This window comes from Pelecanus crispus, chromosome Z (genome assembly GCF_030463565.1).
Source record: "Pelecanus crispus isolate bPelCri1 chromosome Z, bPelCri1.pri, whole genome shotgun sequence".
NCBI classification, from domain to species: Eukaryota; Metazoa; Chordata; class Aves; order Pelecaniformes; family Pelecanidae; genus Pelecanus; species Pelecanus crispus.
This window is the reverse complement of record NC_134676.1, coordinates 43491017-43517131: the sequence shown is the minus strand read 5'-3', so window position 1 is coordinate 43517131 and position 26115 is coordinate 43491017. Positions and strand designations below refer to the sequence as shown.

Sequence of the window (26115 nt, the reverse complement as noted above, 5' to 3'; positions counted from 1 at the left end):
ACAGCCCCCCCCACCCCCCCAACACCCCGCCCCAGCCCCGTCGGGTCCCGTCCCATCCCGCCGCGCCCGGGCGCTGTGGGCGCCGGCCGAGGCGCCGCCGGAGGAGCGCGGAGCGGCGGTGACCGTCCCGAGCGCGGCCCCGCCGCCGCCCCCGGGCACCCCCAGCCCTCCCCGGAACAACAGCAACAAAGGAGGCGGCGGCCGGAGGATGTCCCCGCGGCGGGAGCACTGAGCGGCGCCTCGCCCCGCTCCTGCCCGCGGCGGCGGCGGAGGGAAGGCGGCCGGCCGCTGTCGCCGCTCCTGCCCCCTCGGCGCCCCGGGTGCGAAGCCGGGGCAGGGCGGGGGGCTCGCCGCGAGAACCGCGCTGCGAGGGAGCCCCGCCGCGGCCGGAGCCATGTTCCCCCAGAGCCGGCACCCCGTAAGTACGGACCGGGCCCGCCGCTGCGCGGGGGTGGGGGCGGCCGGGAGCGGGGCGGGGGCCGGGCGGCGGTACCGCTGCCGGCGCCGCCGCCCCGGGGCGCATCCCCGGCTCCCCCGCCCGGCGGAGGGGGGGGGGGGGGGATGCGGGGAGCGGGCGGGCGCCCTCCCAAGTTTGTCCTCTCCTGGGAGGAGCGGTGCATCCTGCCTGCCGGCGCGGCCGGGGAGGGGACGCGCCCCCTCCTCTCCCCTCCCCCGACCCCTTTTGTTTCGTGGGCAACTTATTGGCCTGGGGAATGACGGCGGGGGGTCGCCGCCGGGCCGGCCGGCGTCCCCCTCCCCGCCGAGCGCGGCGCCCGGCCCGGGGCCGGCCGTGCCCCCGCGGCGGGGGTCGGCGGGGAGGAGCCGGCACGCCCCGCTTTCGGGTAGACGGCGGCGGCAGGAGCGGGTGGGTCGGGGCCGGAGCGGCTCCCGGAGCGCCGTCAGCCTCGCCCCCCCGCAGATGAGGGACGGGAAGGTGGGTAACAAGTGCGCAGCGCCCCGGGGCGGCGGCGGGCGGGGCGGGCCGGGCTCCCCCTCCCTGCTTCCCTCCATCCCTCCGGCCGCGGCGGGCAGCGCCGCCCTCCCCCCCCCCCCCCCCCCCGGGGGCCACCGCGCCGTGTCTGAACGTGCCTCTCTCTCCCGTGCCGGCCGCCGCCGCGCCAGACCCCGCACCAGGCTGCGGGCCAGCCTTTCAAATTCACCATCCCGGAGTCGCTGGACCGCATCAAGGAGGAGTTCCAGTTCCTCCAGGCGCAGTACCACAGGTGAGCGCCGGCGGGCCGCCTCGGGGGCGGCCGGGGTCGGTGCCCCGTCCCCGGCCGGGCGCGGGGGGCTGCACTGAGCGGCCGCGTCCAGGCGGTGGCGTGCGGCGTCGCGGCTGAGCCTCCCCGGCACCGCCGGCCTTTGCCGGACGCCTTGGGAAGGGGCGGCGCGGGGTGCCCCGGTCCCCAGCGGCGGCAGGGGGTGCCCGGGGGGACGGGGCGTCCGAGGGGGAGGCAGCGCTGCCCTGCGCGGCTGCTCCTGCCGATGCGCTGCCCGGGCACCCGCGAAAGGGTGGTAATGTGGAAGCTGGAGCGGTTCGGCGCTCGTACGCATTTACAAAAAAAAAAAAAAAAAAAAAAAAAAAAAAAAAAAATGTTATGGAGCCTAACTTGGAGGACTTAATTTTAAGTATATCGAGAGAAGACCTGCGGTAATTCTGCGGCACAGAGCATTAAGGAGGCTAATTCTCATGTTTGCTCATTTGTGTGTGGTGTTAATGCAAAGATGAAAAAAATTCCAGCATGCGGTGCTTAAGGAGGCAGGAAGGATGGTTAAAGCACACAAGTACTGGAGTACTAACACGAAGTTGATGTGACTCCACGGAAGCCGTGACATGCGTTTCTGAGTGCTGTGCTGTCCTTCAGATGTTCTTGTTGCGTTTGTGCTTGCTGCTGGGGTCCCTACAGAGATTTAGGGTATGGACTCTTGCGTACACAGGACAACTGGTGTTAAGGGGCATTAGTCTTCCTTAATTTTGTACTTACATGCACCTGCAAGATCTGCACAGGAATAAAAGCTTTGCAGGTTTCCCAGTTAGAAATCGCTTGGTTTTGATCAGCTTCCTCTTTCTTACCTATGATACGTAGTCTTAGTTGTATCTAAAATCATCAACTTGTTTAAGCCATCTATTACTTCAGAAATGCAGTGTAAACTATAAACATTCAGTATAACAGCTGTAAGTGAAAAATGCTGACTTACACACTAACTCTTGCCTAGGATGCTTACTAGTGTAATTAAAAAAAAAAAAGAAAATCGGTTTGCCAGAGAACAAAGGGAATGTTGAGGCATTTACCCTCAGTGAAAGTAGTCAGAATTACACCATTGTTAGTGATGAGATATGCAAGTGTCAAATGAAACTGCATTCACGAAAACAAAAATAGAAAACAAATGTGCTACTAAATGATGGTCAAAGTTAGTGATTTTCAAGCTGTGGGCAAGATAACACTAGCTAGAGTGTACTTAAGGTTAAGAATTATAGACAAGTTGTAAACGTGAGTGGTGTTATTCGGCAGTAATTTACTAAATGTCATATACAAAGAAATGCCTCTCTCTTACTACTGAGAAGTATTTTGGAGACATTCAGGTCCTTGTGATAGTTTGAAAGTTGTAGCACTTCATAGTAGCTCTTTGTCAAAGCATGAAGATTGGATATATTTGGGTTCTGGAGACAGTTTGGGTCTCATACAGCACCCATGAAATACCTTTTAAATTTCCTGTTCAGCCTTTGTATTTAAACTATGAATTAAGTCTTTCTGTGTTTGCATGTTAGTTTATGAGGGTTTTTTTAATTAGTTGCTTCTGTCAAAATACAAATAAAGTGGGTAGATGTCAAAATGAATGACATAACACTTACCTTAAAGTGTGATCTATTTTGTAGCCTTAAATTGGAATGTGAGAAACTGGCAAGTGAAAAGACAGAAATGCAGAGGCACTATGTGATGGTAAGTATATTTGGTTTTTTTCTTTATTTCAATAAATATCTCCTAATACAATGTAAGCCAGCCTAAGAAAATAATGTATGCTCCTTTATTTGCAGTATTATGAAATGTCGTATGGATTAAACATTGAAATGCACAAACAGGTAAGGCATTTTGTTTTCTAAGCCACAAAATCTGCAGTCTGTCTAGTGCATTTAAATGTAGGTGTTCTGTTTATGTTCAGATGAGTGTATCATGTGTCTGAATCAATAGGCTGATTTGTAGCCATGGTTAGTAAACCTTTGCCTACCTGCTGTCAAATGAGGTATAGATTAGGTTGAGCAACAAGACTTTCTTGGTATTGGTCCTGAAAGACATTGGCAAAAATAGGACAGGTCTTGTGTCTGTGGTTTCAAAAATATAATTCAGTGCTTTACATGGGTTTTTTTTTGTTGGTGATAGAGCCTTTGATATGTAGGACTGGTCTTATGCGTGTGTAGCATATGTAGTGATAGTTGCTCAAATCCTTGCCATTTAAAGGTATGAAAAGATTAGTGACTTGGAAAGCTCTAGTTATGACTATAAGTTTGCAAGTTCCCATAAAATTCACACTTATGGCCACTATAATGGTGAATAAAAAGAGTATTGAACTGGAACAAGACACTAAGGACCTCATAAGAGAAGAAAAGCTAAATGATTGCTCAGCCCAGAGGACCCTCAATTGAGTGGTCATTGTCTGCCAAATAAAGCATTAATGGCAGGGTGTAAGTATTCTGTAGATATGCTGACATTCACTTTTTCATCAAGATGCTGGTACAATAAGTCTTTCAGAAATCGATGGCCTCTTAAAAAAAATTATCATTAGATGAAGTTGCACAGTTGGACACATTTCAAAGTGCAACAATACAATTCTTTCGTCATGTGTATGTGCTATTTCATCTGAAACTCTTGTTTCATTAAATTAAAGAGCATGGCTGACCGGCTAGGGCACAGCGAAGCAATTGATTAGTTCAGGCTTTGGATCTTCAGTATATTCAAAGACTTTCATTAAGCAAGTGAATCGCAGAGTTGAATTTTGCTTTTGTAACTCTGAAGTCTTTGATTTTTGTTTTGTTTTCCCCTAAAAATATTGCATTTGATAAGGTAGTATTGTAATTCCATTATAACTTTCTGTCTGCAAAGCGGGTAGGTATTGTCTTGGTTTTTCAAACGCTTGTTTGAATCCAAAATGCCAGTAAAAGAAGAAATATTATGACAACCTGATTTTTTTTAAGCAATGCACTGAATAGGTAGACAGAACAGCTAGAGTAGTGTTTGACTTGGTTCTGTCCAGTCTTCTTGTGTCTTGTGTTTTAGAACAACATCAGTTTTTTCTGTGAGGTGACATTTCCAGGCTTTGTGATTTGGAGACTTCTTTCTTGGATTTTTTTTTTCCTTCTCCTAAACACCTTTTTGGCATACTGTAACCTGTGAGGAAGCCAGCATTTATATAGGAGCCTCATTTGGTGCAAAATGGATGTTGTTTTCAGAAAATCTTTGAAGAGAACATGGGACTTAGTAAATGCACTAGGAATTAACTTTAGATAAAATCAATTAAGCCCACAAGATTAAAGAGTGTCAGAACTGAGGTTTTCACTTTGACCTTAACATCTGTGTATTGCGAGGTTTAATGTTCTGTATGTATGGCAACTATAATTACGTACCCAGTAGGCAGTGATACTTCGGAAGCTTTTAAGATTTATAGCAGAGCATTATACGTCTGTTGGTTCTAGCTGGGTAGAGTATAGCACACTTGCTCTGTGTACGCTGTTAGGAAAAGAGTAAGCTTTTGAAGGCATAAATACATTTCCCTGGGTAAGTCTCAGATACTATGCTTTTACAGGTTAAGTAATTCTAATTTCCAATAAAAGTAGCACCTTCTTGTTAAAGACTCTTGATTTAGATGCCTGCAATGAAGATGCCAAATGGTGTTGCAGTTCAGAATGTAGGTGGTCTTAGTTTTTTTGTTTCCTGTAATCTACCAATGACATTCTTCTGAATTTCTGCTGCTAACGATAAGTTCTGAGGAGGCTTTTGGCAGATAATAATCATAATTCTTATTAAAACTGGTGACGTCTAGCCCCAAGGGTGTAGCCAAGCTCAAATTGATGCTTTTTGCTGGCTGATCACCAGCATGGCCTAAGTGCTCATTATGTTGTAGAGAGGGCCTTTGGAGCTCTCATTACGTTTGACAGGAATTCTCTCTAGGGGGAAACTGGGCATTAGCTAGACTCCTGACAGGCTGAAATTATTCCTGCTTCATGGCTTATAACCAAATGCTAGCAAGGCATCATCAGGGGACACAAAAAATTGTCATTTCTGACAACATCTTTGTTACTGAAAAATGCAGTGATGGGGAAACTTTCCACTGAACAAGCTTTAACGTTTTTAAGGCCTGCCTCCTATGTGGATGCTGCATTCAGTCTATGTGAAGCCCTTCAGAGAGCTTGGGCTGCTGATTGAAAACCAAAAAAATTACAGTGCAGCAGTGTTTCTTTATGCGATGTGGTGCATACATCGCTGTTAAGGTAGAGTCACTTTGATAAAATGAAGTAGTTGCAGTTTGCCTGCATATGAAACGGTTGATTTCTTGTACGGATACAGTTGCATCAGCAGTTCCCTCTTCATTTGACTTGGTAATCTATTACAATTTGACTAAACCAAAGTTAGTCAGGATGTGAATGTTGCTATAAACAGACTTAATTGAGGTGAACTTTCCACACACAAACAGCTGTACTGCAGAGCTTTCCACTTGAATATGTTGTGTTTGAGTCCAGAAATGGCCACGATAAGGCTTCCTTCACAACTTTAGCTTTGGCAGTTTGCAGTGTTTAATTGTGTAACTGTGTGCTTAAATCCAGGTACTGCTGCTGCATTTCATCCTGCTGGCTAAACAGCGGTCAGAAAATCTTTTTGGCATATTTGTGGCTGTGTGTGGGTTCGGGTTTTTTTTTTGTTTTGTTTTGTTTCTGTGTGTTTTTTTTTTTTTTTTTTAGGAGGATGTTGTGTGTGGATTCTTACACAGTTTTCAGAGGTAATTAGTTTAAGGTGAATAGTTACTAAGGTTTGCAAACCTGAAACAGAAACAAGCACCTGAGGATTTGTTTAGGGTAGATGCACTTGATTCAGATATCATTTTCATATGTGTCAAGAAGACAGATTGAATAAGGATGTTTTGTGTGGTCTTAAGTTTCTCTTCTGTGTTATATGGTCCAGGTCAGATTTTTCCCACTGTGACATCCTTGGCTGGCAAAGCAGATGCATCAACTGTTAGTGCCAAGATGTAGAGTTGGTTGGGTGTTAAAAATCACACTGTACTTAAAGGGTTGCTGCCCTTGGCTATTCGGGCAGCACCTCTTTATTTTCACCAGCTCTGTCTGTCATCTTCTGTCATAAGTCAGAAGATAAGGCTTCCTGTGTTTTTAATGCCTAGATTGTTTAGGTGCAAGATTAGCTTTTGTTCAGTGGCAGGCAGCCAAAGAAAGAAAAATTCATCACTGCTGAACCAACTGACAAGACTATATAAACTACTACAGTATGTGGGTTTCTGCTATCCCAACAGTGACAGCTAGGTTTCCCTCTCTTTGGGTGGGTTATTGTGATCTCTGTGACCTGCCTGGAGGCAGACCTGTCATTCAGTACCTTGCTTCTTGTAGAAGAGTATAAAACTCCCAAACTGCATTATGTTAACCAATTGTACAAGTGTGTCCTGGTTTCAGCTGGGATAGAGTGAATTTTCTTCCTAGTAGCTGGCATAGTGCTGTGTTTTGGATTTAGTAGGAGAAGAATGTTGATAACACACCGATGTTTTAGTTGTTGCTAAGTACTGCTTATGCTAGTCAAGGACTTTTCAGCTTCCCATGCTTTGCCAGGTGCACAAGAAACTGGGAGGGGGCACAGGCAGAACAGTTGATCCAAACTGACCAAGGGGCTATTCCATACCATATGACATCACGCTCAGGATAGAAACTGGGTGGGGTTGGCCAGGGAGCAGCGATCGCTGCTCAGGAACTCTCTGGATATCAGTCAGTGGGTGGTGAGCAATTGCATTGTGTATCACTTGCTTTGTATATTATTATTGTTATTATCATTATTACATTGTTATTATTATCATTACTATTTTACTTTATTTGAATTATTAAACTGTTCTTATCTCACCCCAGGAGTGTTTCTCACTCTTACTCCTCCGATTCTCTCCCCCATCCCATCGGGGTAGGGGAAGTGAGTGAGTGGCTGCGTGGTGCTTAGTTGCTGGCTGGGGCTAAACCACGACAAAGCGTTAAATGTCTGTTTTAGCCTGGACTGTTTTGTGGAATCATTTCTAATGCTCTACAGCAAAGGACAGAATCTTCTATGGATTCATTAGAATATCAGTCTTCAAGAGTGGGTTAAATAGAAGAGAATTAACGAGCTTAGTTAGCTCTCTACAGCTCCTGAGTAGGATGGCTGTGCTGTTGAAACGGATTTAAAGAAAAATTAATTTTTTTTTTCCTACTTGCATTTTAGTTATTGGAATGAAAAACTTCAGGAATCCTTAGGGTTTTGGTGGTGTGCTGTGGGTGTTTCAAGAGCATTTTACCATCGGCACTGCCACAAAAGACATGCAAAACCTGGCTTTATTTAAAAGAGAAAATGGTAAGGTTGATTGGGACATAGTATTTTTCACTCCAAAAATTTTACTTATTCTACAAATACTTGGTTTCTAAATGAGTACAGTTGTGTAACCAGTGCAGCCATTTCAACCACAGCTAGAGTTGCCAGTTTGAACGGGGAGGAAAGGCTAGAGTAATGACCTCAATTTTCTCGACTTTTGAACCACATTCAAGCTCGAGACCAGCATTATTGTTAAAGAGTTATCTGACAGATTCAGGACACTGTGTGAAATACGTCTCCATGCGGCTTTTAGATAACCATATTGTCAGATACCATCTATTATGTCAACTCCATATACAACTTAATCTGAAAGTATGTCACAGTGTAAACACTGTACATATGTTAAATACTGCCTGATCATCTTGCATTTTAGACTTTGTCTACCAGATTTCAGGTTCCTCACAGAACCCTGGAGTGAGAGAGAAAACATTCCTACCAGCTACATTGTTAAACTTCCCTTGCATTGCTGGAACTTAGGTTGCCCAATGTCTGTTGATGTACTTTATGGATTGGTTCAAGTGGACAAAAAAAATTTCCTGGTACTTTTGGGGGCAGGGAGAGGAGTAAGAGAGAAGATGCTTTGTGAATATACAGTACCCCTTCTGTCACAACAGATTCCAGGAAAAAAGCTTGATGCTTTTTCTCCTTCTGCTAGTTGTTATACCAAATCAAGCTGAGCATTTGAATTGCCGTTCCTCCCACCCTACTCCAGCATTTAAGTCTATATAGCAAAGCAGTAAAATTGCATTGTGTCTGTGCAAAATGGAAGATAGGATCGTCTAAGTTTGACAGTAGGTCACCTTTGGCATACAGTAAAAGCCTTTAAAAAGAATTTTAGGTTAACTGGTTATCAGAAGACTGCATGGTACTGTTATTTTAAAGATCATAACAGCTTTGAGTAGAACTAATGAGGTTATCTTTCTACGTGAAGTAAGATTTAGGGATATCTAATGGCAATTATGTCAAACACTACTATTTTTGTATTTTCCATCACACTTAGTTGTACTCTGGATGTAGCTATTTGAGCAATAGTAGTTGCTGACATAGTTCCTTTCAGAAAGGGGAAAACCAATGGCTGACAGAGAGAATTCCTGATTTTTCAGGGAGAATTCTTGATTTTTCAGCATGTATTTATCAAAACAGCTAGTTTAGCAGGTCAGTCCTTATGTTTGCTTGTAAAGTACTTGCAAGTTGGTCCCATGTTCAAGCTGAACTTGCAACCTGTGCCTTTGGAAGTTTCAAATTTCCATCTTAAGTATTTTGTGGAGGTAATCTTGTGTGTGTGACATCTCTGGGCAACATTTTACAGTGTTTGACCCACCCTCATTGTGAAGAATTTTTTCCTTCACTAACTGGGACTTTGCCTTTCTGCACTGGTGACCACTGCCTGCCTTTTGTTCTGCTGTGCACCTCTGAGAAGAGTCTGGCTTAGTGTTGTCCATAATCACCTCTTTGTCAGCAATCAGATCTCCTCTCCTATTAATCCGCCTTTTCTTGAAACTAAACAAATCTAACTTCTTCCTGGTACGTTGTGTGCTCTCATTCCCTGATCAACTTACTGGTGTCACTTAGTGACTTGCTCCAGTTTGGCAACATCTTCCTTCTTGCCAAACAAGGGAAACAAAAAGGGGAACAATTTATTTTAATCAACCAGCTGGTTACAGTGATACTATTGCATCCTAGTATGAGGTGTAGCTTCACCAACACAAGGGTGTGGGGCTGATGTGTATTCAACTTGTCCTCCAGGACACCTGTGCCCTCTTCTGCAAAACTGCTTTCTGGCTGTGCTGTTTGGGGGGAGGAGGTTGTCCCAGTCGCAGGACAAAAACCAGCCTTTGTTTGCTTTGAACCTGGTTTCCACTATCTTTATTTGATGGCACCTAGTTCTCAGAATAGACAAGTGGTTGATGCCTAGCTGCTTTTTTAGTGCACTCAGAATTTTACATCTCTGTTGTAACCCATCTGTGTTGAGTCCTTTTCAGGTTGGGCAGTCCCAGCCTACACAGTTGTGTAGCTTGCTTTGATCATCTTCCTTGCTTTTCCCTCAACATTTTTTATCTTTATCTTAGCCTATTGAAATGAGGGGACTAGAACGACATGCTGTTCTCAGGGTGCAGGTGAACCAGAGATTTATATTATCACTAATTCTGCTTTCTGGGTGGTTTTGTTTATGGTTTTTTTTGTTTTGTTTGTTTGTTGTGTGGGTTTTTTTTTTTTTTCTTTTACTAAAGTTCCCAATATCGGATTTCTCTTGTGGCTGCCATGAAATGCTGAACTGCTGGAATCACCTTTCCCACTTGAGTTTCTGCTCATGAATGGTGATTGTAAGCTCAGCAGCCATCACCTTACATTGAGGCTAGGGGTGGCTACTCCAGTGTGCATAAGTTTTGTTTGTATACAGTTCTTTTTGTTGCCTACTTAGACTTGTAAGGTGTCTCTGCAGTTCTTCAGCCATTGTTTTTACTTTGAATGAATTCTCTTATGGAGCAAGCTTTCTTACTTAGTGCTTGCTGTCTTTTCCAGGCTGCGCTGCTGAACATATTCATAAAACAGATAGCAGTAAAGGCCGCTGTGAAACTCCACCGGTGACCTGTTTATGGCATAGTGCTGGAGATGATTGAAGAGTAGATTAGAGCTTGCTGAAATTGAGTTTATTCTTAACTGAACTCTAGTTTAAATCTGAATAGGTTTAAAAATCTGTTATTTTCTGAGGTTGTCTCTTTTTTAAAAAGAAGGCTTAGTGATGCACTTTTTTGGTACTTAAAAAACCACCCTGTTCTGTTGCTGTGTCAAGATTCATATAAAGAAATGGAAACAATGTTGAATTCTCTAGCTTGGAACCATAATCACAGTACGTTCAAGTGAAACTCGAATAGAAAGAGGTTTATAGCATTATTTCATAGGGTAGTAGTATTTTAAGTTTGTAAGTGTTGAGGGTTATTTTAGTTGTTAGGAAGCCTAGTTATATACTTTGTAGTGTGGGGAAAGCAGTTCAGGAAACTAATCAGTTTGGTAGCTTTCACTGAACTTTTTATAATAATAGTATTCTGTGGCTTGCACAGTGATTAAGAACACTCTAATCTCTAACTGGGGATTGGCTGAGTTGCTCTCACCTTTTCTTTGTTCTTTAGATGTGTTAATAAATTAGCACAAGTGATTAAATTACAAATTAAAGTTCTTTGAGAGGTGTTTGGGTAAGCTTTATGTCAGGGCTGCTTATCTGGAAGTATTTTGTGCTTCTCAGATGATCTGAAGAGCTAACTAGCCTTTTTGGCTATGTGATAACAAAACAGAAAACTGAGGTTAATTTGTGTTTTGGTGTAGGGTTGTGGGTTTCTTGTTTTGTTTGTCCCCCTCCCGCAGCAGCATGGATATTCTTTTTCTGTTCAGTCCTTTTTTTGATTCCTCTTGAAGCTTTTTGATGTTTGTGTAAACAGGTGGTCAAAGCAACTTACTTGTAAGGTGACCAGTCAGTGTATTGACAAGAACAGACACAATAGAAAACTGCATTAGGAGGCAAGCCGTTGGGATTTGCAGTAAATATATTACAGAACACAAGTGAATTGCCGATACTGCTTGTTTAGCAGTTTGCAAGGGCAATGGTAGTATGGATTTTTGAATTAGAAGGGAAGGACTGTTCTTTCTCTGTGCTGGAACATCTAGTTGATGGCTGAGGATAAAATTGATTTTGAGAACAAAATGCTGCCGCCTCTATTTGTGCCATTTTAAAGGCTTCTATGGATTAGCAAGCAAAACCAAAAAGATAGCTTTCGGTTTTGGAGAAGGGGAACAAGAATTGGTATGCTTGTTCAGCTGCATCTTGATTAGGTATTAAGTCTATGAGGAAACCTGCTTTTCTTAGGTCAAGAAAAGGAAAGGACATCTGAAAGTGGGTGGTTTTTATCATCTGTGGAAATCTGCCTATTTATGAAAATCTTTTAAAGTGTTCTAAAACCCCCGAATTGCTGTGGTCTCTGCTTCATGGTATGATGAGCTTAACTTTTTTCAATGTAGAAGTTTGAATTAAATCTCTGGGGGGGGGGGGGGGGATGAAAACCCCACAATTTCTTGGGAAAAGTAACTAATAGAAAGATCATTCTTTTGCAGTGTTTTCACAAAAGTTTCCATTTACAACAAATTTTTTTGTTTTGTTAAAAAAAAAAAAGCCAAAACGTTTATCGCTGTTCTTCATGTGTGAGTTTGGGTGTAAGGTCATTTTGAATTTCTAGTTTTGTAACTGGTTATAAGGCTTCCAGCTGTTACTTTGCACACAGCTAGCTGTCTGTAGCCTCAAATGATGGACATAAACTGCTGGTTAAGCAAACACAAAATCTTTAATTAACAAGACCTATGGGAAGGTCTTAGGTTGTTTCTTTAAACTGAAATATGAACTGTGGAATCACAGCACTAGAAAGGATCTAGTGCCTCTCTGTGTCCTAGCAGGACTGGCTATACCAGTGTCATTCCTAACAGGGTGCTTGTCCTGTTAGCAAAGACTTAACAGTAGTGGTGACTCGGAAGCTCTCTAGGTAGCAGAGTGATTTTGTATCCTTGCTGTTGAAGTACTTCTTGAGTTACAACTTCAATCTTTTCTGTTGCAGCTTCAGCTCTTTACCGTGCATTTTCTTCACCGTGGATAGGGAGAGCAGATCATTCCCCTGCCTTCCAGAACCATTTTGTATACCTCTACAGTCTAATGTTCATTCTCTGAATGTTGTTGCCCAGCTGAAGTACAGTACCCAAAATAAGTGCAGTACTCTAGGGGAGGAAGTGCCGTGCTGAGTAGCATAGAAGGTTTACTTAGCGTGCAGCTTACTGTGGTGGCAGCCTTTTTTGCAACAGCACGCTATTGACTTATATTCAACTTCTGATCCGCTGTGACCGAGAGATTCCTTCCTGGCCCATTATTTCCTTTTCCTTTATGTTCCTGTCTAGGCATGCTATGGTTCTTTATCCCTATTTATCCCTATCCTTCTTTTTCCTTTGTAGTCCATTTTTCCATTCACTGCAAAGTGAGTTCTGAAGCTATTCTCTGGCATATTCTTTCTCAGCTTGAAGCTCTCTGCAAATTAAGGATTAGGGCAAATGAAGAGATCTTCGTGCTTGTTAGTGGGAAATAGTGAAAAATACTGGGCCTATCATGCATGCAGACCTTCTTAATTTGCAGAAGAGAAGGATGTATTCATAGATAGTGTAATCATCAAGCAGTTTTGTACTTGTTCCCATGAAGTTCTAGCTGGGCTGCTTGTGTTGCTCCTAAGAGTGCTACAAGTGTCAAATTCTTATCGAGGATGTTAACATCATCTGCCTCTCAGCCATAATTACTATACCTTTTTGGACATTTGCATAATTCTGATGTTTACTGCTGAAAAGTACTTCTAACTTGTGATTTATATCCCTGTTTCACCTAGATGTTTATGGATAAGAGGCTTTTTAATGCCCCAAACTTAAGGAATAATAATTAAGCTGCAGTGTCTTTGCTCCTTCATTTGCTGTTTTCTGTCTGTTAGGCACTGTCCTTCCATAGTTTCAAATCCACTTGACATTTGCAGGTTCTGCAAGGTGTGTACTAGCTGCTCAGTCTTCACTAATGTGCTGGTTTTATTTCATCAGGCCTGGTCAATTTGAAGACATTTTACTTGGAACGCTCTGAACTGTTCCTTTCCTGTTTATAAGCTGCAGTGTTGACCTTATGTAACCCATAATTAATATAAATTATGTGGTTGGTATAGTTAAGACAGATGCGAAAAAGTAAAGGCTTTTTGGCCTTTTCGGTGTCCCTTGACTATATCTTTCCTTTTCTAATTGAGGGGATCGAACCATTTTTTTGTTCTCCTCTGATTATTCCAACCTGTAGAGCACTAGCTTTACTTTAGCTGTTGCTTACTAGTGGCACATAGTCACAAAAATATGTGCTTGTGCTGTATATGTTTATACTGCCTCACCTGACCTAGTTTCCACTTCCTGTACGCTTTCCTGTTTGTATGAAGTCAGTTAAGAATTTGGGATTTAGTCTCTTGCCACAATTCCATCCCTCCCCTTTTTCCTCTGTCCCTTCTTCTTCCATTCTTAGGTGTATTAACTGTCATCCATGTCCTTAATATTGTTTCATAAAGAAAATGTCAGCTCTCCATAATGCCATTTTATCTCCCTGCTCAGTAACAGGTCCTATATAGCTGATCCTACCAGTTGGCCTTTGCTTTCCTGAAGTCTTACTGTCTTTTTCATTCTTCCTTCCTGTCCTGATGATTATAAACTCTGCAATGATTGTCAGTCTCAATCAAATTAGTTTCTATTTGGACAGTTTTAGTCAGTTCTTCTGTATTGGAATGTAATCTAGATGGTATCTTTACTATTTTTTCTATTCTGTGAACAAAAGATTATATATTAAAAAAAATAATAAAAGTGGGAAAAAAACTTATTGACATGGTCCCAAGGTTTTGCTGCAAGATTTCCCAACCTTTCTCCCACATAGTGAAAATCTCCACTGTTTTCACCTTCCTTCCAAATCCTGTGTGGTGGATAATTCTGCTACTTGCTAACAAAGGAGTTGCCAATCTTCTTAACTTGTTATTTGTTAGTGAGTCACCTGATGGCACCTGAAGCATTGATATGAACACCTTTTTAAGGCCTTAAATTTTTTCTCTGACTTGACAGATATTTGAAACTGAGCTCTGAATATACTAAGTATTGTAAATGGTGAAATTACATTTAATCTATGAAAGTGCATGTAACTTATTTAGCGAGTTTAATTTGGGTAGTTATTTCTAAAGTCCTGGTGAATGTAGTGCATTGATTTTCTTCCCCCATATTTCAGACCCTTGTCTCAATGTGTCGTGTTTATTGTCAGATGGCATGCTTATTGTTCGAGTCAAGTCTAGATTCTAGCACTATTATAGTCTGACTTGAATGTTGATAAGGACTGAATCCTGACTGGGAGTTTTGTTATATGTTTACAGTATGCAAGTCAGTATGCTTGGTTTGAGGAACTTTATGCTCTAATTTTTAGAAGCTGTGTGGTTCTGGGCACTTCTCCAGGTATACAAGAGCTCTGACTTTCTATTGCCATCCCAATGAAGTGGCTCAGTGTGGCAAGTGCTGCAAGGATGTATGCAGAAAGTTGGGTGTTGCTTGTGGGAGTGAGAGCAAAATAGGAAGTAGTTTTAACAGAATGAAACTAAATGAAAAGCCTCGGGCTCTTTGCCGATAGGGGTGTAGCAGTTACAGATACACTGCTTTTCTGTGCCTCCTTTCTTTTTCTTTTCTTGTCTCCTCCTTGTTTTTGTATAGTGTATTGTTGCTCAGTTGTCCAGAGTAAAGTAAGTTCTTAATGACCTTAAGGGTAATAATGCAAAGTGTGCTGGATAACTTTGGAGATGTTCTTCTAGAGCACCATAAGAGCACATCAGAGTGCAGCCCTCTGGGAGGAAGGGGGCGCTGATCTGATGGCTTACTGTTCCCCCAAAAAATCTCTGCTCCCAGCTCAGTTCTCCTGGTACTTTGGGTTGCTCTGCTAACTTATGCATGCCTCCTGTGACCCTATTTAACTTGCTGATGTGGTGGTCTACTAAGCTGGCCCTTTCCCTCCGCCTATAGTGATGTATTCTGGTTGACTAGGTAGTTGAGATGTTGGACAATTCCAAATGTCTCCAATGTGGTTTGAAGAAGGTGTGTGTCTGGAAGCAAAGGTAGCAAGACCTCCTGTGGATTGGAGTCAGCCTCTGCCTTACTCAGCATCTCATGGAATCTAAATAAAAGAGGGAACTGTGCTGGAAAACAACCTGAAAGGAGAATAAAGCTGTGTGCTCACTTTGAGATTTAAATACTGTGTGTATTGAAGGTTAGCTTAGGCATGGAAACTAAGCTGTGGAACTAAAATTTGGATAAACACACCTTTTGTAGTTATGAGTGGTTGAGCAAGATGGGCAAAAGTTGGATTAAGGGAGAAATGTGATAACTGTCCTGTTTAGTCAAGTTTAAGAAGAGTCTTGACATAGTGAAGATGTGTGAAACGAGCACTTTAACATCCTGACAACAGCTTCTTTGTTGCCAGTTGGCTTGGGTTCAACAGGATTTATAGCTCCAAATGGGATGGGCAGTTGTGTACAGTGGTTCATTCAGAGCTACACAGTAACCTCTCTCTATTATTATAGAAAGCATTGAAATTAGACATCTGAAATATATCCAGTCACTTCACTTTACGGTTGAACGAAGTCCAAACCTGTAGTAGATGTTTGGCAAGTGTAGCTGTTGACTTGTGCATCATATGTACCTTATGTTTAAATTAACATGACCTTTCTGTAATTTAAACTGGCATCTAAGAGGATTCAGATAAATGTAGTTTAGGTATGGAATTAAAAAATACTAATTTCACTTTGGAAGCTATCTAGCATACTGTAGCTTTGTCATTTTGAGTTTTTTATTCTGTTAATATTTCTGTTACTTACTCCTCTCCCCACTCCCACTTGCAATATGGTGATGTTTTGGTTCATTTTTTTTTTTATAGCTAAAGATTTTTCATGCCAGTCTTCTGGGGGCTTTAATATCATCATCTTGTGGGTGGCTGATCTCGCAATTAAAATGAGTAGTACAAATGTGGGGCAGAGGGGAAGCTGTATTTGTTAATGATATGTCATGTTAAACTGACAGCTTACGCCCAAAATGCAGAGATTGTTCCTGTCGCTGAAATGAGCACTACCCATTGCTGCTTGTCAGATTGAATTTCAAGTATCTGTTGAGAATAAACCTTCCTACCCCCTCCTATTGGTGAGAATATTAGTAATGACAGTGTTTATAATTTAAAATAGAGTTTGAAGGCCAACTTCCACAGTTTGTCACAGGGTGGTTAATATGGCGGTAAAGGGGAGATGAATGTGGCTACTTGTGCGAGTCTATTTCTCAGGAGGCCTGTAAATTTGATTGGCTGCTGCAGTTCTAGCAGAATCATTCGATTTGAGAGCAATAGAAAGATAAGATATCCAATTACCCAAATGATTTGCAGGGTTAGCCAACGTTGTCATGGAGACGCGAGTTGGAACAAATTAAATTTTAAGCAATAAAATAATCTTAAAGCACGTCTGGGAACAAGAAAATTTGGCAGTGGCACTTACCTGAATTGAATCTTAGTTTGACATGCTGTTGTTTGACATTGATATACTATGGGGGCCTAAACTTTTAAATAACGTGTTGCCTTTATGTTTTTTTTTTTTTTTTTACATTTTGCAGCCATTGCCAAAACAGATTGTAGTGTATCAGTTTTAAATAAAAGGGCATTAATAATATATGGATATCTCAGTGATCAACATGGATTCAGTAACTCCTGAACAGCAAAGTTCACAGAATGCTAGCCTTAATCATTTGAGGCTTTTGAATATTTAAGTTTGGAGATTTAATTATACCTTCAACATCCCCTCACCTCCCAAATTTTTAGCAAAAAATTTTTTTAAATGCTTGAGTCTTTCTGTAGCAAAGTTGTAACAAAGCATGCAGAGAGCTAAGCACCGTGGAATGTTTCTTTTTTGTAATTGCTCTGTGAGTATATGTACTTTTTATTGTCTTCAAAGATCTCAATCACAAAAAGAATAAAGGCTGCATCATTTAAGTGTGCTGCTTGTTTCAGTGATTCTGCTGGGAAAAATGAAAATATGAAATGGGTACTAAACTTTAGCTCAAGACTAAAATATACACATTCTTACCCAAGGACCTTTGAAATGTAGTATTTAACTGATTTCTAGCTTGCAATAGGGATTAAAAAAATGGTCAAGCATGTCCCATAAAGAGGGCTTTTATCCATGTGTCTGTTAGACAGATGGAGATGAAAATTGGTCTGAGGTCAAGCCATTTGCAGCATTCTCATAGCCTTCGATTTTTTTTCTCATCCCCAAACACAGATAATATCAAATGATTCAGTAATGACCAAAAGTGCAACATTGACCTTTACTCCGTAGTGGATTAGTGTTACATGCTGTAAATGGCAGGAAGTCCATTTTGTTCTTCCAGAAGTTCAGTGTTGTACTTGGCTTTCTACATGTTGAAAGTGTAAGTGGAGGCAGTGTACTTAAGAATTACCTTCTAAAGCTTTTGTGAATGTTATTTGACAGTATATTCTTTTCTGTGCATTAAAGGCTGATTTTCTGATTCTTTTGCTTAAAGGAATGGATTAGGACATGCTTTTTTTTGGTATCATCAGAACTTCAGGTTTTCTTGTTGTTCCTAAGCTATGTTCTTCCCAATCTAATGACAAATGTGATTCTCAAAATTGGGTTGAAATAAGTGAAGTAAGTAAAAATGTAGTACGTAAGCCCATCCTTAAGAAGTCGTGATAGAGTGGTTTCAAATACTGATCTAACTTTGTGATGTGGGAATTGCAGTTTGCAAGAAAGAATAACAAGCTTCTGACATACAGTGGACACTTTTAGCTCAGCGTTGTTGTAGGTCTGGACAGCTTTGAGGAGTCTGAGTACTAATAATAGAGCAGCTGTCACAATAAAACTGATTGTTGAAAATAACGTGTTGTAAGATTTAATTTTTGCTTTAGATCACCATGGATGCTATAGCTAAAGTCACTACTGGGACATGTATGGTAGACACTGATTGGAGCAAAACCAAAATTGTTATTGTTGAAACCTCTGAAGCTGAAAGGTGATTAACTAATTCTCCTCAGAGGAAGGTTGTATTCCACTCAGAAGTGAGAGTTGTGGCTCCCGTAGGCTAGGGCTTCCAGCATTAGTGATAAAATACATATGGGTGTTAGCTGTGGCAAGAAAGACAAGAGTTTGGATACTTGTATTATACTTCTTTCTTTTCATTCCAGTGCAAAAATCTGTAGTTGTTTAAGAAATCATGTTTATTTAAATATAATATCTTACATGGTGCTTTGGAAAGTACAGGCTGTCAAAATGCAAAATGATCTGGAATAACTACTGTAGAGGAAAACACTTCAATACCTTTTTTTTTAACAATGGAAGGAAAAAAATTACAATTGTATATACAAGCTCTTTCATAACTGCTTAGTAAAATGACTTATGTAAATTAATATTATATTTAGTAACTAGTTGGCTGCTTGCTCTTTGTCATTATGTTAAGAATTCACTTTAGCAAGAGACAAACTTAAGTACAAACACTTGAGTTTGGCAATGGTTAGGTCAAAACATTTAAGTCCTTAATTAGATAGCATGGAGGCAAAAAAATTACATGAGAGAAGAAAAAAAAAAATCCATTGGCTCAACTTAATTTTACAAAATGCAGCTGAATTCCTTCATGTTAATTTTTAATGATGCTTCAGAAAGGAGGGTAGCACTTCAGTCAGGGGTCTGACAAGCTTGTCATTTGCAAATAAATCAAAAGACAATCATTACAACAGCAAGAACCAGTGAATGATGTAGTTTTGTCATTCTTTGATGGGCCCCACGCTCAAGTCGTCTATTAAAAATGAATGTATTCAAGAGGCTCTGCATTAAGAACACAAACAATTAAGGGCACTTGAGATGCTTTGCTAAGAGCTGCCATAGAGCTAGAAGGGCTTTCATGAGAGATGCAGACTCTTCTACAGTCTGCTTTACCAAGGAGCCAAAGAACATGGGTAATTAGTCATGCTTGTCTATGCTCGAGCAGCTTTCTGCAAAATTTTCTTTGTTTACTCATTCTTCAGACTGCCCCACATGTCTCAAGATCAGCAGTTAGGTAATAGCTATGTTACATTGGGAGGCCTCTAGAAGTAACTGATAAGTACCTTTCTTTTAAGACTTTCAAATGCTTGAGCCCCAAATCTGGAATATATAGCTTACTCTAATGCCACCAATTGCTGATGTCTAGTCTTGATTAACAAGCTCTCCTACAGTCCTTCAAGAAAGGTTTTTGCTTTCAAGAATGAATATATATAATATATATACACACACACGTGTGCATATATACTCAAAGATATTTCACCCTGAAAGGTGAACGTATATTACCTTTTGAACTGCTAGATTTGTATTTAAAGTCACGAAAGTTCCTTTATCTCAATTCTGAAAATAACCTCTTGCAGCTCCTGATGGGCAAGATTAGGAGAATGGTGCATTAAAACCTAACTTTCACAACTCACTAGAGAACAAAAATACTTAACATGTTTGTGAATAAGAATAGTTTTTACTAAACATTTGAGGGCAGCAAACAGATGTATGAAATCTCATAGTGGGTAAATAATTGTAAGTACTTTATTTAATTGTGTGTAGGAAATAGTGCTTGCAGGCAGACTGCCTTTAAATGTAAGCAGACTTTTGTTATGAAATGTAGAATAGTCTTTTCAGTTTCCTTTCAGTGTAAATATTTCTTAACTGGTGCTTAACAGCAGCAAGAAATATCAAAATAAACTTATGGCATGTACCTTCAAGTTTACCTAGCACTGTGGATGAATATTAAGGATGTTGTTCATATGTGATCATCAATGATACACTGCTTTGGTAAAGACAAACTCAGAGTACATTTTTTTTTTTTCAGTTCTGATATTGAGTCAGGTATGATAGTACTGAGACAATAATTTTAAAGTAAGATTGTCTGGGATAGGGGGAAAGTTGATTATGCACCCTTTTTTTTTTTTTAAATAAATAAATATTTAAAAATATAATTGACCTGTGTTGGGACTGGTAATTATTGCATGATGTTGCGTTCTCTTGTCTTACTGTGTGCTGTCCTATATGCTATGTTATTACTGTGAAGCTCAGCTATTTGGGACCTGTGCAGGAAAACCCAGTAATGCAGAGAACTTGCATGTTTTATAGACTACTGAAAATATACTTTCTTTTCTTGCGGCTACAATAAGGGTACTTATCTCAATATTACAGAATAGGGAGACTTTTGTCTAGGCTATACAGGCCAAAGAACTTTTCAGTAGAAACCAAATTGGTTTCTTATTTTACTTTTTTCTTTCCTCTCTTATCACCTGCTATGATTCATCCTGGCTTCTGTCCTGAAAACAAAGGTAATCCCATTCGTCTAGGGCAATTAACTTCTTGGACCCTAAACATCTTAGCTAAACATCTTAGCTAAACATCAGCCAAACAGATTGCTATGTAATAGACTTTCTTTCCATAGCTTTCATACCTTATTTTCTGGAGAAACATACCAAGTATGTGGAAAAACGCCCTTGAGTACATAGATTCTCACAATCGTGTGTTTTTGTGTTGTGGGGTGTTTTTTTCCTCTCTTGTTAACAGACACTGAAAGTACCAACAGATTTGGTAATAGTTCAGTCCGATAGCTGATAATAGTTAAGCTGGTAACTTCCTGGTATTGCCTTTGCTGGTATCATAAAGGCCACACACAGAATGATGGATATTTTATGGTCATGGCCCAAACAAAACAGAAACAGACTGCTGTGGTATTGTGTGAAATGGTAGCTGTTTCTATTGAGAACAGAGATCAGTTCCCCTTGTTGCAGGGAAAAGAAGGTTTGCTGTAAAGCAACTGTCACTTCATTGCCCTTACTTAAGGGGAACCTTTTTGTCCTAGCAAGAAACCATCCCAGAACTGCTTCGGAGACTCTTGTCTCCACAAAACTTTAGAGTGGATGTGTCAAATGCCAGAGTTTGGTCGGGGGCAGTACTTCAGCTTGTGTCAGAGAGACGTGGTGGTTTACAAGTCTCAATGCTGCCAAATATTTTCCCTGTGTCTGTTAGAGGTGGGGAAAGAGGTGTTAAAGCTTGCTAGTTGTATTTAGATCCCAAATCACCTGTCTGCTGAGACACAGAAGTGGAGGGTGGCTTTTGTATCCTAATTACTACTTGACTGATACATAAGGATCAGCACATTGCAGTGTCTTTCTAAAAAACTTGGTATGATGAGAAGGCTCAGCAGATGAGTTAGCAATGTTTTCATCTGACTTCTTTGAAAGAGTTTGTCTTTGCTCAGTTTTATGCATATCATTTCATGGAAGGCCTAACAATTCTGAGCAGGAATCTCTTGTTTCTTGTGTCTTAAAAACACCAAGAAATATCTATATGGATTAATGATATGACAGACTGGCAAGAACTGTTCAGAGTGTCTTGTATGTAGGCTGTGTTCACATCTGGATGCTAATTTTGGTTTTGTGCATCTATGCTACAGTGACTGCAGGAAATGTTTTTAAGGAAAACGGTAGGAGTTGTGCAAGTACCTTGAGGGTTAATTATAATGGTAGTTCTGAATGGTGGACAGATGTATAGGTCTGAAAAGCTGTAAGCATAGGTAAGACTGAGTATGAGAGAAAAAGATCCCTGTACTCCAGCAGAAATACTGCGTTCAAGTTGACATGCCAAAAGTGGGAGATAAAAAAGTGGGAGACACGTAAACCTGTCAAAGTGGGACTCAAACACTTAGTCCTGCTGCCTTCTCTGCTACTTTCAGTGAAGGATTGTTCTGTTCTCTGCTGGTTCCCAGGCTTATTGTTATTCTGTTACAGTTTCACTAATTTGCTGTTATTGACTATCACATTTTCTGATCTGATTCTTTTTCTTGTCTGCATTATTTTAATTCTCCCTCAATATGGATGTTTTAGAAGCCTGTACCTTTTGTCTCCATTCTGCCTTGCTTCTGTTTTGGTATTTCTTTTGTACTTCTGATGGTGTGTTTCTGTCAGCAAAACTCATTTTACCTTCTAATAGGCAGATAAAATTGATCATGAAAGAAACATTTTTCTCCCATGCCTGTCACCTTCATGGTATGCTGCTTGATAATTTGAGTAATAGTACATCTACCTTTTAAAAGGCTTTATCTTGGACTTAATGGATTTCAAAAATGCTTACTTGTTAATGAGCTATGTACAAGGACCAGATTTGTGCCTAAATGTGTATACAGATTAGGTGCTCTAGACATGGCAGATGTCCCAGAGTAGCTAACTAAATCTCTGTCCTCATCCGGGCTTAATATTAACTATTTATATTTGCAGTAGTATGAAGATGCGGATTTTTGTTACTTTCTTCACCATGTGAACTTAATATAATCCTGTATACTAGTTAATACATGGCAATAAACCTAAAACACAGTTTTAATCAAATACTTTTCCTCTATAGACAGAAATCGCCAAGAGATTGAATACAATTTGTGCACAAGTCATCCCATTTTTGTCTCAGGAAGTAAGTAAAACTGTTCAGCTGTTAAAGTGCAATTATGTTGCTTTTCTGTTTGCAAATTAGCTAGTTTTAAGATGTTAATTTTATCACAATACACAAGTGTAAGGAACATCTGTTATAGCTGAAGTGTGCAAACCCCCTGCTAATTTCGTCTAACAAATCTGAGTTCAAACTAGTGACAATGGCTCAGCCTCATTCATTGCCTGAGGAGAGTGTGAGTCTGTAAAATATTACCAATGCAACAAAATGCTTTCATTTCTCATCATGTTGATTGCTTATTTGATACTCAGTTGTCAAATGTGAATCTAGTGAAATAAGCATGCTTATCTTGTCTACATAATTTGTGTCACATTTTAGTGTAAAAGGTGAGTAGTTAGCTCAGATTCAAAACACTGTTTAAGGTTACAAACTTACATCTGGTCTGAATGACTGCGATTGTAGCATGTTGTGGGCAGCTGCTGTTACACTTGGAAACCTGTAATTTTGGATATGCCTTTTCAAACTCCGCAGTTTACAAAGAGTATTTGTAATTCTTGATGAGTTCAGTAAAGCACTTCTTTTCCCTGTTTGAAATGTCAGTAGGTTTTGCTGTGTGGGCACAGAGTATGTAAGTGTTAAAATTGACACTAGTGTGAAGTTGACATTATTGTCCCTTCAACGGAATTAGAAACTGATTATTCGTTTGCAAGAAAATTAATATTGAAATGGCATGGGGGAAGAGGTGAGTTGGTTGCCTTCAAGGCTCTCTTGTTTGCTTTTGAGCAGGTGAGAAATAGGGCACTGCTACCTTTTACCTGCATAAGACGTCTTGCAATAGGTAGCCTGGGCTTCTCCAGACAAACCAGATATTCAGGTGTTTGATCCTGGTTTGATATGGTGTGGTCAATACCTTAACTAAAATTCCTCCCTATACCCCTTCTTCTTTTAATAGCATCAGCAGCAAGTGGCCCAAGCTGTAGAACGTGCCAAACAAGTGACCATGGCTGAACTGAATGCCATCATCGGGGTACGTGGCCTTCCAGGTCTACCTCCTACAGTGTGTATAACTTGCTTTCATATCTTACTGCTTTGCTATTTTTAAAATAAGCTTAATGTTTTGATATCTAACACTGTTTTGATGCCCAGTATTGCTGAAGTGTTTGCCTTGCTTTACATGGATTTTAGCAGGGATAAAATTTATAGTTTACTTTGTCAGAACATCATTTTGTGGAGCAATGCTGTGTGGAACAACTTTTCCTGCAAGAAATATAATGATTAGGAGATTTGCTTGTTTATTTGAAGGTATTGTATGTCAGTTGATTTAGTTACCTTTGCCTCATGCTTTTTGTGACACTTGAGTTCTTGGAGCCTGTACAACTATTCATTCTTCTTTCTTTCCCTTTCTTGTGAATCTTTCATGAATTTTAAATTAGCAAGCTACTGAAAAGAAACTTCACTTGCTTTTGAAGTAGTATTAATTGTCTGACACAGTGTTCTAATAGCCTTCCACCAGCTATGTGCTTCTAAATATGCTGAAATAAGTTAATAGTACTTGCTTGTGACTGGTTGTCAATCACAAGTCATTTGCTTTGTATTAATGAACTTTCTGAACCATACATTCCTTCCACTGCATGAGTTCATTTCCCCCGCCACTAAGTCTAGAATATTTCTCATGTTTTCTGCCCTTCCAGACTAAGTGAAAGAAGTAGCTGAAACAAGAACCCGTCCTTTCTGATTTTATTCATATGTGAGCGCCTTGAGCGGATTCAAATTACTCATTTATCAATTTATGTTAATTGCTTGTGAGAAGATGCCCTGCTGGTCTTTATAGTTCCCTCAGACACTTTGTAATGATAATTAGACATGCTGCTGTACGGATTAACAGTGCCATAGTCCAATGACGTCTACAGACAATGGAACCAGTTAATCCATCTGTGCTTAAAATTACATCCCAACTGGAGATGGAAAAAAAAAAAAATAGAAGTGAGGGAGGATTAAAAGAATGAGCCTCAGCTTGAAAACTCTCCTTTCATCAGTTTCTCAATTGCAGATCTGCAGTCGGTTTGCCTGTGGTAAGCTATTGGCAGTCAATTAGGTGAAATAAACTGGGAGGGTGACCTTCATTTCCTTTTAATAGCTTTTCCTCCCTGAAATGGGGAGCTTCAGTGGATTTTCAGCTTAAATTTTATTCAAGCTGCTTTATTACACTTGACAGATTAGCTTTGCATAAACATACCCCCCCTTCAAAACTGCGCTGTTTTTTCCCTTCGTATCAAATTTTGACTGTTACTTAGTTGATTTGCTAATCACATCTTAGAAACCCACACAATTACATCTGTATTTGTCACAATCTCCTCTATGCTTTGCTTGTGTAATGAATTACTTTATGAAAACCTGATTTGATCTTTGAAATACCACACATTTGTGGTATTTGATTAACAAAGATTAGAGAACTGTACTTTTTTGCATTTTTTTAAAACGAATTACTTCTTTAGGATGAAAATGGAATGGAAAAACCTTTTTTAATGAAGTAGTTTTAAAGAATATTTTATGCAGTAAATGGAAATATGTATTAAAATATATTTAAAAACATTCTTGCTGGACTTAGGGTAGTGCTCCTTAGCCAAACCAAATTTTGCTGTCTCAAGCATGTCATGTACCTCTTTTTAAAGTCTACACAATATAGTCTTTTAAAAGCAATAGGATTTAAAAGTATCACATGCAATTAAGAACTTTTCTTTGGAGGGGGGAAAGCTCTTTGGAAGCAGGAATAGAAGCCTCCACCTTCTTCATTTTCAAACTATCTAAGATTCACCAGAAGAGACTCACCAGAAGATTCACCTGTGTCTTCTGAAACGCTTCTGAATGATGCTGTACAAATCCAAAATTATGAATGAAGAAATGAACACGTTGGGTACAAAATTTCTTTGACCATGTAGATGTATGCATATACATAATGCTAAAATTAGATGTATGTCACAGTGACGTTTTACAGTCTTACATGATCGATAATTATCTTGTGTAACAATAAGTTTCATGCTCTGACATATGCTTGATTTTGTTTGAAAGGGACAGTGTGCATCCTGGAAAATCTGAATAGCATAAAATTGGGTTGACAATTCAGTGGACCTTTGCTCCCCCCTCACTGAGCACGCAGCATGTCAAGCCCTCTCCCCAGAGGGGAGGAGACATCAGAAGCCTGTCTGTTCCTACAAGCAGCAGCTGCACCAAGAGTGAGCATGGCGCAGTTTGATAGCAGCTGTCAGTATTGTTCAGGGATCCGACTTAGTGTAAAGAACAATGGAAGGGCCATGCTGTTAAAGTGCAGTGTCTTTCAAGATAAGAAAAGAAATAGTAATTTAACGGTTTAGACATCTATTATGAGCGTGAAAGATCATGAAACTTCTTTTCAGAATGCAAATAGGCTGGATCAATCTGTA

At 40.5% G+C, this 26115-nt stretch overlaps 1 protein-coding gene across 19 annotated transcripts in view; it reads left to right on the top strand.

Annotated features, from left to right (window-relative positions):
* The first annotated feature begins 394 nt into the window (after nucleotides 1-394).
* LOC104037211 (TLE family member 1, transcriptional corepressor) overlaps nucleotides 395-26115 on the top strand; it is a 74729-nt gene continuing 49008 nt past the window's right edge. For 10 of the 19 annotated variants that reach the window (XM_075726674.1, XM_075726666.1, XM_075726663.1 and 7 more), the window contains exons 1-6: nucleotides 395-418; nucleotides 1123-1223; nucleotides 2879-2942; nucleotides 3038-3082; nucleotides 22637-22699; nucleotides 23628-23702. In XM_075726674.1, coding sequence (XP_075582789.1) covers nucleotides 395-418; nucleotides 1123-1223; nucleotides 2879-2942; nucleotides 3038-3082; nucleotides 22637-22699; nucleotides 23628-23702 — 372 coding nt within the window. Of the gene's footprint in view, nucleotides 419-1122; nucleotides 1224-2878; nucleotides 2943-3037; nucleotides 3083-22636; nucleotides 22700-23627; nucleotides 23733-26115 lie in introns of all 19 variants that reach the window. The other 9 variants (XM_075726676.1, XM_075726675.1, XM_075726673.1 and 6 more) reach the window with 3 other exon arrangements.